Source organism: Halictus rubicundus, chromosome 4 (genome assembly GCF_050948215.1).
Source record: "Halictus rubicundus isolate RS-2024b chromosome 4, iyHalRubi1_principal, whole genome shotgun sequence".
NCBI lineage: Eukaryota > Metazoa > Arthropoda > Insecta > Hymenoptera > Halictidae > Halictus > Halictus rubicundus.
Genome location: NC_135152.1, coordinates 8800922 through 8816512, shown reverse-complemented (window position 1 = coordinate 8816512; position 15591 = coordinate 8800922). Strand labels below are relative to the sequence as shown.

Genomic DNA, 15591 nt, shown 5'->3' with positions numbered 1-15591 from the left:
CATAGCGCCCCGCTTTCCCCTTCCGCAAAGGAACGCGACGAATGTGCGCGCTGCGTGAAAGAGAGGTTGGTGGGGGAAAAAAGCGTTTGAGGGGCCCCGACCGTGCCCAGCACTGCTATACAGCGAGATCGGATCTCGTATCAAATGATCTCCGAGAAGGTCCGTCGATGCATTGACTTCGTCGATCGCAGAAGTTCGAAGTTACCGATCACAACGACGAATACCATTATCTACATTCGTTTTTCTCTGCGATACACTTCTCAGTTTTCCACGGTCTACCGACATCTTTCAGTACAGTACAGTATGTTCCAAACTGTTGCAATGGAGGTTGACTTAACGGAAAGGTTTTCTTGGATTTTCACTTCTGATCCAGCAAAGTTTAACGGATAATAATATTGAATGAAAAGAAAAGATAAATAAGACGTACCCACCAACGTCCTTACAAGGTTTTGAAATTAACGCTATCCATCAGTGGACCTACACAATTCTTAATTTGTCCTCCGTCCGTGTCTAAGAGTACAACACAACTTAGTAGATTGTTTATATTTTGTTTTTTCTCTTTTGTTTTCGTTCTCATTGTTTTCCCCCTCCCTCTCTCTCTCTCTCTCTCTCTCTCTCTCTCTCTCTTTCCCTTCTATTATTTTTTTTTTGTTTAAATTAGTGCTTACTTACGACTAGCCACGTAAGAAATTACGGTGCGTGAATTACTCTAACTTGTGAGAAATGTGTGGCTACAGAGAGTTACTTTTGCGAGACAACCATCCGGTTAGATCGTGACACCAGGCTGTAAAATGTATAATCAATTGCCGTGTACCTTTTACTCACCTTGCACCCATAGTTTTCCCATTATCATCTAAGACATTCTACGGCCGTATATCCGTAGGGAGCAACCAGAGTTTCGTTTTTTCGTTCTTCGACGAATTCATTCAGTTTACTTGAAAAACGAGAGTAGCAAAAAGGTAGTCAAACTTTTGGTTGCCTCCTGAACAAATATATCAGCCTAGAATATTTCCCCGTCTTCCATCTAAGTCGATTATACTCTACTTACGCCATGCTTTTCAGACCGGTCCAGCAAAGAAAAAAGAAATTCTTGCGACCTGCATCGACAGAACCACCCCACGATCACTATCGATCGCCAGTCATTCGTAACTCGCTTTTTGGTGCCACGAAGTGTATCAAACATTATTATTATTTCCAAATGAAAAGAATTCGCTAACAAGTGTCGCAAATTTCTTTTTTCCTATGCCGTCGGCTCCTGTGCACTTTCAGCACGATACCGTTCGTGTTGTTCTCGCTAACACAATTATGAGGCGCACAGTATAATTCTAGAGAAAGGATTCGGAAAAAAGTTCAATGCTCTTAAATCTAAAGTTGAGCCTTACTCTGCGGATTTTATGCGAATATCAAGGACGTTCCAGGCAAGGTCTAGTATAGAAAAGGAGATCGAGATCGAGAACATCAGTGAACGGGTATCGATACGAAAACGCAATCGTCAGAAACTACGAACGTCAAATCTACATAGCAATAAGATCGGATACCTTCCACGTTGACTCGTCACAAGCGGAACGTGGGAGAAATATATGTACGTATAGGAGAATTAAGTATACTTTCTTTCACGTAGCATACCACCAGAGCGCGTCATAGCGTAACTACTAGCAGAATAAAGTGTCGGCGATACTAAAACGTAGCTAATAGTCACCGAAAAACTCCTCTCGTCGGCAGCGAGCACATCTTTGCCAAGACCGGGTGCCCTCGTCTCCTGGAGCAGATTTTCCATGAAGGACGCGAGGTCCTTGCACCTTTTTGACACGTCGAGCTCCGCTATATCTGACTTTCTTTGGATGTTCTGCGCAGACGTACGATAGAACAAAAGAGAAAAACGTTGGGGATTGAGCGGACACATTGGCCGGGAATTAAGAGTTTCGCTCGGTTATCGCTATACAGGACCTAATTATCTTTCCTGTCCCGTTTGAGCTTGTCAATTACATTTATCATGTGCTCTGGCTAGTGTTCACGATACTTTTCTTAAACACGTTCTTCTTCGCGTTATGCTTCCTGTGTCATGAGCAACGACACACGCGAGTACTTAAACTCCTGATTGAAATCAAGCAATTATTAGATGCACAGCAGGACCTTGATTGTATAAATAATATTCGAAAAAGATTCGATAATAACTCCAGAGACTGTAGAGAAAAAATTATATTATCTGATTGATCAGTACAGTGTCTACTCTATATATGTCCAAAACACGGGTCTAGCCGGGGACATATATCGACCAGGAGATGCTATTCTTTGATCCACGCCGAACGTAGAAATGCAGAATCGTGAGAATAGGAAATAATGAAAATAAGGAAGTTTTGTTATTGGGTTAATAGTAGTCTGCTGGTCTCGCACCGATTATGTTACACTCCTCGACGACCGAGGTCTCTTCACGGCCCCATGGATAGTTCTGGGACTTTTATCGGCTAGGAATTCGGGACATATATAGAGTAAACACTGTATTTCTCGTGCAGGGTTAATCAAGGTTCTGCTGTATGGTACTAAATAAACGCGAATTTGTTTTTACTTCAGGTTCGCAGTCGCTAGAGATTTTTCTGGTTCAGATCGGGCCGAGAAGTGATCAGGTTTAATCTCCTCGGTGATCACGAAGTAGGAGAATAGAGAACACAAGAATTTTCTTACATGAAGTCTCCAAATTTGATCTCACTTAGGTCCTCGAAGTAATCAGACTCAAGTTATGTCGTCTAAATTCTATAAATTACCCGACACCTCCCGACCCGAAATTTCGGGTATCCGCACATCCCCTCCGAGGTATTATGTTTGTATTACGTGATACGTGGACCATATATCTAAAACGTGCATTCACAATAGTTTCGTGGCGTTCAATATCGGACAGTGATGAGACCAAGTTCGGTGTAACGAACATAACAATTCTAGCTGATTGATGGTTAAAGAAACAATTTTTTGTTAGAATTCATTTTTTGTTTTCGATTATTAAAAATTTCTTACGGAAATCTGTAAGCTTCACACACTCATTAATTCTACAATAGTATTCTACAATTAATGCAATATAAATAGCTAACAATTGGAACCAGTTCTCTGAAAATTCTGAACCGCTTGTGAAGCCAAAAAAAAAATTAATTTCAATACACATTTATACCTCTACGTTAATCACAGTGAAATCCTAATGAAGTTCGTTTAAAGTAACAATATTATGAATAAAAACGATAAATTTCTAAAGCTAGACGAAGCTCAACGTGTTAATAAACGAATGTGTGTAAAACTATTCCCTTTTCTGAACATCATAGACCCAAAAGCAGGCATCGAACAGCTTACCTATCACCATGAATCATGTTCAAAAGTGCTTACAGACAATACAGTGATTTCTCTATATATGTCCCCAGGTCTGGATGGTAAGCGTCGCGCATCCCCACTACCGCGGGCTATACCCCGTGAGGGGCCACGAAGTGTAAACATAGCACACGGCTCGGGTATGTCTCCTGTGCGATACTCGTCGCTGGCAAGACCCGTGTTCTTGACATATATCGAGAATTCACTGTTTAAACGATTTTTGATGCAGCGTACGACGCGCTTAATCTCATCGGTAATTAAAACACAGGTGAATAATCGCAGAACGCCACGGTACTATGAGTTTACCTTTTCGAAAGGACTCTAAATCGTCGACATACACGACCTAGACAATATTGCGCTTAACTACACCGCTGGATCAGGGGGGAAGGATCTGATCGGTGGAAGACGTACCTCGTCGAGAAGCGTACGTATTTCCCCTTGTATGATCTTGGACTCTTTGATCACCTCCTCGCTAATGTTGACCAGCTTACCGAACTCGGTAGCGCTCGGCACGCGGAATATATCGGGATTCGCCGGGCCCTTCAGTACTCTGTGTTGACCTACGACAAACTCTAGTTTTTTCGTCCAGGGATTGATAAAGGACGACCACTCGGTTTCGAGGACGACGTGGCTACCGTTCTGCACTCCGAACCTGTAGGGTTTCGATCTGAAGGAGGCACCTTCGAGCCTGATCACCTGTTCAACGATACACGTATAAGTATGAATAATCAAGGGGGGAAGGGGAACAGAAGAAGCGAATGAAATATTTTTGTTATTTGTCGTTCGACGCTCTCGGGATTCGCTTGCTCGCACTTTCTCGGCTGATTACTCGTATTTCTTTCGTTCTCTCGACTCTATATATATATATATATTTTTTTTTGTTCTATCATTCACACCTATCGTATACCGAAGCCTATAAACAGTTTGTTTGCTTTTGTTTTTTTTTTTTGTTTGTTTGTTTCTGGGGCGCATGCTCACAGTCTCATAGATGTCTTTGATGAAAGGCAGATCCTCGGGATGGTAGAAGTCAAACAGCGAACGGCCAACCATATCCTGAGGTAGGTATCCAAAGTATTGAACTACGTCGGGATCAACATGGGATAGGTGGCACGTCGCGGTGTGGCGGGTCGTGAATATCGAAGATATTATTGTTTCTTCTGGCGCTGCGGATAACGATAATAACAAGGTCGGGGTCATTCTCTCTCCTGCCAGGCGGTTCCTTTGTAATGAAAGTTTTTTAGTCTTTAGAATGGCACGCGTTAAAAGCATAAAAAAAGCTACAACACTTCCCAGAAAAGCCTGCGCGCGCGATTTACGTTTTTTCCTTTTTTTTTTTGTTTTGTTCTCTGTCTTTCTCTCGGTCTCTCGCTCTCGCTCTCTTTCCGTCTGCTTTATACGCACCTTATTCGTTTCGTATAACACATTACATTTTGCACGACACCTTGTGAAAAAAAGAATTTTTAGATTATAACCGAATGACCTGGTTTCAGTCATTCTTCCATGCGAACCTTTCAACAGGCTTCTCTGTAGCTCTCTCTATCTAGTATAGCACTCTACAGGCTGACTACAGTTAGCGCCCAATGGACACGAATTTGAAACGCGAGTATTCTTAATCAGCGAAACGCTATACAGCGAGTTCTCGATATATGTCAACAACACGGGTCATGCCAGCGTCGTGTATCGTCCAGGAGACATACCCGAGCCGTGTGTTATGTTTACACTCCGTGGCCCCTCGCGGGGTATACCCCCCGGTAGTGGGGATAACTCCGCGACGTTTACCATCCAGGCCTTGGCGACATATATAGAGAAATCACTGTACTGATTTGACTGGTGTGAATTGTAATTTTCCAGCGCGGTATGATTAACGCAGAACGATCGAAGCACGAAAGGGGTTATTAATGCTACTGTACTATATTAATAGTACTGCGACTAATACGTATACGCACCGCAATAATTTTAAATAAAAAGTTACTACGTAGTAAAAATATGATGAGCTAGAAAGAGATCAGAAATCCAGCAGAGCAACAGTTCAAAAGGGAATGTCCGAAACCATGGTCGTATTGAAGGTTTATATTGAATCGTGAAATTCAGTTTCATAAAACAACACAGCAAGAAACGTGAAACATTTTCTTTATCTGTCAATGAATTTATCAATGAATTTATCAACGATTGTAATTTTAATTGTGAACGGAGAACAGTGCAAATCAATACTTTCGAGTAAACGATAGAATGTCTTGATCCAACGAGCGCTAACGGAAGTCAACCCTAAATCGCTCTAGAACTAGACAAACAAATGAAACGAATAAACATAGAAGAAATGATTGTGGATTGTGCTTTTCCAAGTGTAAGCGTTAATGCCAGAGCAAGGGAAGAACGAAGCGTTAGGTAGAGAACTATGCTAGCTGAGGAAACGGAAGCAGTTAAGTAACTCGCGTACGTCTCCAATTCACTTTGACGCGTCGCATTGTTTATTCATAGAGGACGCATAATGGATCGTTTATGCATCTATTCGAAGGTTTAATCGGGCATAGCGACGAGTTAAAGTGAAAACGTACGAGATCTTCTTGCCCTGAGCATCAACGTCGCCAGATTAGGGGAGGGAACGCGAATCGAGGGGAAAAAGTTACCCCCTCTCTCTGCCAGTACCGGAGCACGTCACGTGACCGGGCCGCGACGGAAGCGCGGTGGAAAGGGAAATTAGAGTGGGGGAACAAGTCTTGATCTGGCGACGCTGCGTACACAGAACGGCGGGCACGAAGCCACGCCCCCTGCGGGCAAGGCTGCATGCATCTGTCACAGCTACGTGGCTACGCTTCGGCCTATCCCCACTCCGCTGAGACACTTGCCCGTAGCTGTGCACGCGGGCATCGGCGGGCCCTCTTGCCCGCTAACAGGCATGTTGAGCAGCTCTGCCATTCGAGTGACGTGAACGATGAGATACCGGTGACAGTTACCAACAAGCAAAGCATGGTAAAGCTGTATCATCTATCTCGATGGAAAATGATGATGCGAGTTGCGCTTCTTACAATTGTTCTGATTTAAATGAATAATCGAAACAGTGGTCTCCAAACTGAACGAAAACGAAAAACTGGCCAGATGACAAGAAAACGAATAAATGAGTAAACGACAAAGATGAGACTATCAACATCGTCGCGGTTTCCGAGTAAACAATTCTAATTTAATATTACAAATTACCTTCTGTATAAGGCATGTCGCCATGGAAACCACCGAGTCATATAGTGTCGTCGAGTAGATTAGACTAACGAAACGACTCGATTTCATCCGTTCTCGAGGCTAACGATTTTCAACAATTTGTTGAACAAAGACACGGAACAGATTCACCTTCTACGGAACTCGATGTAAGAAATTGGAATCGATCGAATCTTTTTGTCAGTCGGCTCTTCTCGAGGATCTTCAACCGTACTACCTTTATATGCAGAATGAACAGGTTGGGCAGTGACCACCAGGAACATGGCTTTGTGTTGTTGCTCCGTCGCCCGGTCCCGAAAGTCTCGGAACGATAATGTCAAGTGAAACGGTAGGTACAAATTCGATCTTGCCTCCATATGCTGACCGGTTGCTTGGTGGACCGCAAATTTCGAATATTTTCTCAGTCCGCAAAACAAACTCGCTCTTCTGCCATTGATACCTGAGAACAATTACAGGCGTGCTGTTGGACACAACGTTTGTAAACGTACAAGCAAACGTAAAGAAGTTATAGAGACAAACGGTAATTAATTAGTTCACAATGTTCATATTGACGGTGTGAATGAATAAATAAATTCAGCAAATAAGGTACAGTGATTTCTCTATATATGTCGCCGAGGCCTAGATGATAAACATCGCGCCATTATCCCCACTACCGTGAGGTGTACCCCGTGAGTGTAAACATAACAGGGCTCGAGTATGTCTCCTGGATGACAATTGACATATATCGAGAATTCACTGTATCGGCATCGTAACTCTTTAATAAATAATTTTAACCTTCCTCTAATTTTTATTTTATTGCACCATTGTTCTATCTCTGTATATGTCATTATTCTATCTCTGTATATGTTCGTAGATATCTTATACACAAATCATTGTCCAATTCACATTTAACATAAACAATGTCTGGCTTTACCATTCAAAAATTATTGATCAATTACGGGGGTGTTAAAAAGGTGCCAGTGGTACTGTTTGTTGTTTAACTTATCATTGATGTAAGCTCAGCAATGAAGTTTTGTATAAATTCAAAATAAACATGTTCCTAGTATGGCAATAGACATGTTGATGGTACTATTTGTTGCTAATATTAGCCCTTTGATTACTAAAGGCGTTATTTATATATATGCTGTCATAGGACTATTAATATATACGACAGGTGTATATATACTCTCACAGGTCTATTCATGCACATGAAAGGCATATATATATATATATTCCCACAGGGCTATTAATGCATTTGAATGGCATATATATATATATACTCTCATGGGGCTATTAATATACTATACAAAAGCGTGGGTATACATTATATACGCCCCAGAAATTTTAATGAGTAACCACATTGTCTCTTTGATTATACTAAAATGACTGAGTTTTAAATGTTTGAACATTTGAACCATGCGATTCTTACTTTTGTTGCAGCAATAATTTAATTGTCAACTATTTTAGCCAGTCACAACGATTGTCATTCGATCGTCGGCATAGCTAAATGCTTTAAGGTAGAGAGTGCCGTAGCCAAAGGGTTAAACAGTACTACAACTAAACAATATTCTAGTTTACAACAATAGTACAGTAAATAATTAAACAATATTACAGTTTAATTTTTCACGTGAAATTTGGAGGTCCCTCAATTTTGACCGTCAGTATACTAAAAAATATATCGTATTTCGACAATTAGGTAATTGGTACCTTTCGGTCTGTCTTCGTGCGGCGAGACGATTCCGCTGGTGATCTGATCAGCGAACGTCCCCTTATCCTTAGGATGGACATAATCGATGAACGATCGGCCAATCCACGCGTCCTTGGGATAGCCTAGAGCTGTGCATATCGAGGGAGTTGTGTACAACACGAGGCCGTCATGCATCGAGATCACCGCGCAAAATCCCTCCTATAGGATACAAGACAAATGCGTCAGATCTGGCTCGCGGCGGACACGCGCTGGCAAATAAACCATATAACCGGTATTGGCACGTGGATGACACTGAATCCACGCCAGCAGAGATTATTGTCAAGACAAAACGAAATCTCGACAATCTATTTCGTTGTTGGGACGTAGCTTTATTGTTAAATTAACCTCTTTCGCTGTGTGCGGAGCGTAATGCAACGAAGAAAGAAAAATACTCTTGTAAATTGTTGAATTAACTAAGAATTGTAAATCGGTGGCGCGGACATGTCCGATCCAGGACCTTCTTGGAAAGGAGAGCCCCGATCGACCACGAGATCGAGCGAGTGTCTCGATTGACATAATCTCTGTCTCTACGTGTGCCTTCCACCACAGTTATCTGGTTTAGCCATGTTGGTCCGTGTTTGGTTTCCCCAGTTACTGTTCCGATAAATACTAACGTTGGCTTGAGAGGTGGAGTCATCCAGCGGATTTGTACGGGAAGCAAGTCCTGCTTCCGGATCGGTGACGGTGTCGCCGTTGTGCTCCCCGGGATCCGTTGCATCCACCAATTCTACAGTCGTTACTTCTTCTTGTGTAACGCCTAACAAAAATTCTCGTCGTTACATTACGTTTCTTCCGGATACACCTGTCCGTGCTTTGCCGACAGGTCTCGCACGCAAGAAGCGCGATTACGTTCTCGCACACATTTCGTGGACGTTCCGGATACGTAAAACAGGACGTTTAATTTATTTTGGGAAATAGGACAAAGTTTGTCCTAGGAACCATAGGCTCCACTTACATATTCTGAGAAAAATAGGCAGATTCTAATTTTATTTACGGGCAGTAGATTGTAATTTTATTTTATATTCGTCCAAAGAATGTGTATCTATAGCTCTCCCAAACAGACAAGATCGATTATACAATCTACATTGTAGATTCTACAAGATTTATCAAATGATCACAGGACTTTTTCTTCATACTGTCTCGTGTATCAACTAGTGAAATGGGTTCTGTACCTCGCTTCTTGATCATTTAAATTTTTCCTATAAATAAAGCCATTTTTGCCTATTCTAAACAATAGTAAATTATAGATTCAAAAGAGCTATTGAAAACGAGCAATTACAAAGTAAAGTATATTTACAAAACCAGAATGATCAGCGGATTGAAGATGAAAATTATGCGCAATAAGTATAGCCAAATTTTTAATGGTTTAAAAAGAATTTCAGACTCTATCTTGTCATTTGTCCATGCATCGAGCGTTTCATTTAAAAAAATAAAACTACTCTAATTCTTAAAACAGGTTAAACATATAGAAACGGATTCTAAATCACAAAACAAATCAAAACTGTAGAATTTTTTGCGTGAAACTTAGTTTTCAAGAAAATCAAGCTCGAACGTTAGCCGTACACATTTCAGTAGTATGTCTGACTATTGCTCGTTCTTTCTACTTGCAACGAAAATAGCTAAGTGATACGACCCTGTTAGACGTGTCAGAATCTTATTATTTCCTAATTATTAATTGATGTAAATTTCTTGGAAAATACCAATGAAAGCTTTGAATTGTTTATAAGATTCGGACTCAATTAAATTTTCCTGAACTCTACACATTAGATTAAAAAAGATGTATTTGCAAGTACTATTTCTTTAATATATTCTAAGTTCACGACACATTCTTTTGTTATACGTTGTCATGAAAAAACTATTAACTTTTCTGTATTAGATTGCCACACTGATGAAGAAAAATACACATGAGTGTCTAGAGTTAATTGAATCGGTTCAGAAGGTAAGATGTATTCAACTAGTATGTAGTTTCCTTTTCGAAATCCATCTTGTCGATTCAGCAGTGCTGCGGAACGTAATCTGCGACATGAGCAATGAATCGATAAAGAATGGGGGGAGATTGAATGTTCCCTTAGTCCAATTCGACGATGCACGACGGGGCAACGAACTCCAGACGTCACTCTGTCAGTTTTCCGTTCTAAAATAAATATCCTTACAACAAATATCGCGTGTTCATTGAACCAGACCTCAACCACACGAGGAATTCTAGTTAAACAGAATTAAATATTGTCATCTATTTGATACAATAATATTTTCTTAGTACATTGGTCAGGTCGTAAACTAACTTTTTGAGATAATGATTCTAGTCAAGCACATCCAGGTGTATGCTTCCTGCACGTGGCCGTGCAAGCGGAAAGATTCCGACGCGTGTAGACCTGTTTAGCATTTTACACGAACGTTTCCACAACTGTTCTGTGAGTCATCCTGTAATACCTAGCTGTTGTGTACGATCGCTGTGCTGTACGCATAGAAAAAGAAAAATAAAACCAAAAGAGAGCAATTCAAAGCACTTCCGGGACAAAGGACACCTGTTACCCCAACAGCAGCTGGTCATAAAAAGAACATGAGTGGTGAAAGCATGGGGGGTTGGACTGAAAAAGAAAGTGAGAACTTGGTTTACGATTCAAAACCTAAAATTCTATATTTTGTTCTTAATAAATTCGCGATATCGATCGATCGCTTCCTGTCAGGGATGGTACAGCAGCAACCTTGAGCTCTGTTAGGCACGCCATATTGACGCATCGGGGGTGTGCTACCGAGGCAATTTTTGTTTTTCGGTGTACTGTTTCGCTAATTATGGGCCGGTGTGTACCGTTGCGGCGTCGCTCGGACACGCGCGTGTTATCACGACTGATGGTATCGGGGCCTCGCCGTCGCGTCGCGTCGCGTCGCGTCGCGTCGTTTCGTCTCGTTTCTATCGGTATACGTGTTGGCTGATCGAAGGGGAAAACTCTTGCAACGTACGCACGTATGTAGTTGCTCGCCGTGCAACGAACTAGCAACGCGTCTCCGCGTCGTTACGTAACCGATCTATTCTCGCAGCGGCAGCCATATCCTGTTTGCAGCTCCTGCAACGCGTCAAGGCTCGTAATCATCGAATCAGGTCCAGATCGGCTCGTAACGGCCGACGAAAAAAGCCCTGTACGTGAGAATCGGTTCGCCCGATAATGGATTATTAAAAATTATGTAAATAATTACGTAAATCGGTGTAGCGCTTCTCGATGTTATATAAAACACGGCTGAATCCATCGCGCGCCATTGCTATAGTTGGACCAACCGAGAGCAAAAAAAGAGGAAGGGGCTCGGGAAATAGAGAGCGATCGGCCCTTTGTTCGCGGAATAGTCCCTACCGATTATGTAAACGCAATAGTTCGGAAATATGTTTAGAATATTTTGGGGTTGGCTGCCGCGTTTTGCTACTTCTGCTCCTAGTATGGAATCTGAGGGCTCCATTTTGTAAATTGATGACAGTGTGAACTGCGCGGTTTCAATTCTAATTAATAATTTTTTATGTAAATCTTCTCTCGACCTCAAAGACTTTAAAAATTCCAAAAAGTAAGGAGGAAATAAGAAAAACCATTTTTCTACAGTCGTCTGAGCGTTGTCTAGTTTCTACAAGAACCGACTGGTCGCGCAAATGATATTCGCGGGCACAGGAATCATGATTGCAACTCCGACAATCAGCGCGCAGATAGTTATGCACGAGACCTCGTCTAATTCCGGTCAGAGCTGAGATTAATTGCCAGGGTAACGACGACAGAATGCGTTCGTGGTGAGAGAGAATCGTCGAGCTCCGTCGCATTTGTTTCTGTTCGAACGAGTTCAAGAACACAATCCGGACAAGTCCAGCGACGTTCGATTTCGACCGGAAGCAGTCGGAACCGATTTTCGATTTTCCTCGATTTCTGACGGACTAAGGCAACTTTCGAAGGGGTTTCGTGGGGATGCGAGCGGCGGGAAGCCTTTAGCTGTGTAAATATTGGGTTGTCCGGAAAGTTCGTGCCGTTTTTCTGTAGGTGGGATTAGGATAGGTCTGAATATGTCAGAATGATTAAAAATAAATGGTATGTGTACATAGTCCAAAAAGTGATATTTCAGGCATTTTTAGAAAAAAGTTTGATTAGGATACATTAATTTTTGTTAGTTTTATACGCTCTTAAATATGGAAGGAAACAGAGTGCATTATAGGCATTTGATGCTTTTTTCTTCCAAAAGCCGTTGGAACTTGGTTGGGATGTGCTACCCCATTCACCCTATTAACCAGACATTACACCCTCAGATTTTCATCTCTTCAGGTCAATACAAAATTCCCATAATGACAAAAACTCTTTGGTCGACATAAAAAATCATATTTAAAAGTTTTTCGATAAAAAACGCAAGTTGCGTGAAAGATGGAGAAAGATTATGGAACAAAATGGCACTTATAATAATTCAATGAATGTATATCGAAATTTAAATGTACTGCGTTTGAGTTTTTCTTAAAAATCGGCACGAACTTTCCGGACAACCCAATAGTAAGCGAAACCTAGCTGCAGGGAAGAATGCACGAAACCGATTTGTTGCATGAAACTATCGATCACGATTTTGCTCGAAAGGATGCCGCTTTCCGCGGTGAACCGCCGACGACCGTAGGCGAATTTCGAGTTGTAACGTCTCGGTCAGCAAACACGGCCGAATTCTGCCGATCAGCGAAATCGGTAGTACAAGTAAACGTGTTGTCGGACGTGGAACGGACAGACTCTTCGTCCCACGCGGCGACCAGAAAAATTTCATCGATCCGCAATTTAGTTAACGTGCACTTCTTCCCCGGCCGATTTCTAGATCGCAACTAACCTGGTTTCTTTTCGAGTATTGCTTTCGACGGGACGACGACATTATAGGAGACAGCTTCCGGCGGGGCGCCAGAGCTTTTCAACGTGATATCTGCCTCGGCGTTAACAGCCAAAATCGTCTTCGACTTTTTCTTCTTGTGCTCTTTGTCCTTTCTTTTGCTGATCGGCTGTGGTAGGGCTTCATTGCTACGAGTCATATAAACGTTACATGTACATGAGCAAAGTGACATCAAAATATTAATGCTTTCGGGGGGTGAGCGCTGGGAAAAGTGTGCGCGTGTGTGTTTGTATGTAAAATAAGGGCAATTTATCTTGATCTGGCTCGACGGTTAAATCAGAATAGTCACGTGACTTTTTAATTAATAATTTCCATTCGCAGCCTTCAGACACAGACTTAAGATCCGTCTTGGTCTTGATCCGACAGGTCTTAAGTCTGTGACTAAACTTGTCACAATTTTTGCTCTGTATTATCGATATTATGAATTCTGACGCCAGAAACGTGCTTCAAGTTTTTCGCTTTATTTCGCAGAGAATCAAGACAAAATATAGCTCAATTTGTAGCTGGAGATATTTTCTAGTACGCGCTGCTAAAAATGCTTGGATTTCACGGCATGAACATCGTCAATTTTTGGCCTAGTTCTAACGCTTATATCACCAAATATCTGCAGAATCTCGGCAGCTCCTGACCAGCGCGCGCTAGATCGAACCTTCCTCTTTCGAATGAGCCCTTAACCAGTGACAAAATATTCTTATGTAAGGACGAAAACTTGAGGCACATAAAACCATTTTTTTGACGGTAATGTAGTCACTCTACCTTAACGCGAATCTACGAAGACCGGGCCCTTAAATATCATTGGTTTCGCCGTTCATTAGTTGACGCGTACAATGGGTTTTCCGAGAGTGATGATAAGCATGTACAGGGATTAACTGGCTTTCAGATTATTTTTATTCTCGATTACATGTGACTGAGAACAATCCAGAACCTTGACTGGTTTTTCATAGAATCGGATGGTATCGGTGACCACGTGGCAGACAACGTGCTACAAGCGAATCTTAGCGAGTCATTCTGAGACACTGCGACAGTGTCAATGTTGCTCGTGTCTGCCACGATAACTCGACACGTAGACCGTTGATATCCTTCGTACAGATTTCCGATACGAAGAGTATAGACGATATAAAAATATCGCTCGCTATCCACTGAGTCAACAAATAAGAGACGATTGTGGACACGCGTGCGAACATGAGCCGTATGGTCGCGCGTTGCATAAAAGCTCCTTTCGGCGAAACGTAACTTCGTCGAATGTGGGAGTCCAGACGCGGCCCGGAGCGTGTCGTGAGATAGCTTTCTCCAGGAAAAGCATCGGCCGAAAAAAGTCGCTGGCATAACAAACGTATCTTGGCCTAGTCGTGACCACTTTGCTTATGCAACGTCGAGGAAGTGCATTTCTCTAACGATCACACCAAACTTTCTCTATGAGATAATCGTTTCCGTGTTCGCCGTCGAAAGGTCTACAAATGTAGAAGTTCAGTCGATCCCGTTACGCTTGCTCGGGAATTACCCCTTTCAAGGAAGTACAACATTTCTGGGACACCCTGTACAACAAACACATAGCCAACTAGACTGCGGATTTTATGCATATATGACAAAAATGAGCAGGTGTAACTCAAAACAGTAAAAAGATTAAAAGGGCCGGACCCTTAACGGTCCGGACTCAACATTTTTATATCAAGTATAGAAAGGAAAATATTTATATTTTATTTTATGTATATTTATATTTTTGCCGCCATATATGCGGCATCGGACCCAGCAAGTAAAAGTGCCGCTTATATGGCGGCATTGGTCCGTTAAGGGTTAACAATGTCGATGAACCATTTTTAACATATAAAAATTATTAATGAGCAAAATAAATTTTTACTTAGCCCCTATAGATTGCGATTGATGTATAAAAATTTTATTTTACATAAAGATCCGCAGTGTACTCATAACCCTCTGTGAATCTCTTTGAATGAGTAACATGTACTGTGCTCGCATTTGTTATGAATCGAATTTTAGTTGCTTTACAAATTAAATGACAAAATGTTACTACCTAAAGAAAAATGAAAGGCAAACTACGTGGATCAATCAAGGACGAAGTAAAAGCAAGTATTAGTGTGTTGAATGTACTTTTTGTCCGCGTTCAATTTTACGCGAATACAGTCAAACCTGTTTTTGTGCGGTCCTTTTCTATGCGATTTTTTTTTCGTGATTTGTTTTGTGCGATTTTTTTTATGCGGTATATGAATGCCAACGGTGTTGGCATTAAATACCCTTGTAATGTTCTCATCACAAATAGATGCTCGTTTTAGACTACGACGAACAGTATTAAATTATGTGCATTTTGAACATTTCTCCGTGTTTAAAATGAGAAATCAAATTTTTTTTAACTGTTTCCATGTGTAATTTAATTATTTATTTGGTTTGGAAAGCACTTTCTC

The 15591-nt window shown here is 41.5% G+C and overlaps 1 protein-coding gene across 7 annotated transcripts in view; it reads right to left on the bottom strand.

Annotated features, from left to right (window-relative positions):
- The window catches only part of Per (period circadian regulator), a 34243-nt gene that overhangs the window by 9261 nt on the left and 9391 nt on the right, over positions 1-15591 (bottom strand). For 5 of the 7 annotated variants that reach the window (XM_076786603.1, XM_076786607.1, XM_076786606.1 and 2 more), the window contains exons 3-9: positions 13118-13302; positions 8902-9032; positions 8248-8446; positions 6779-7000; positions 4330-4514; positions 3763-4047; positions 1700-1846 (exon numbers count right to left, since the gene is read on the bottom strand). In XM_076786603.1, coding sequence (XP_076642718.1) covers positions 1700-1846; positions 3763-4047; positions 4330-4514; positions 6779-7000; positions 8248-8446; positions 8902-9032; positions 13118-13302 — 1354 coding nt within the window. The remainder of the gene's footprint in view (positions 1-1699; positions 1847-3762; positions 4048-4329; positions 4515-6778; positions 7001-8247; positions 8447-8901; positions 9033-13117; positions 13303-15591) is intronic. The other 2 variants (XM_076786604.1, XM_076786608.1) reach the window with 1 other exon arrangement.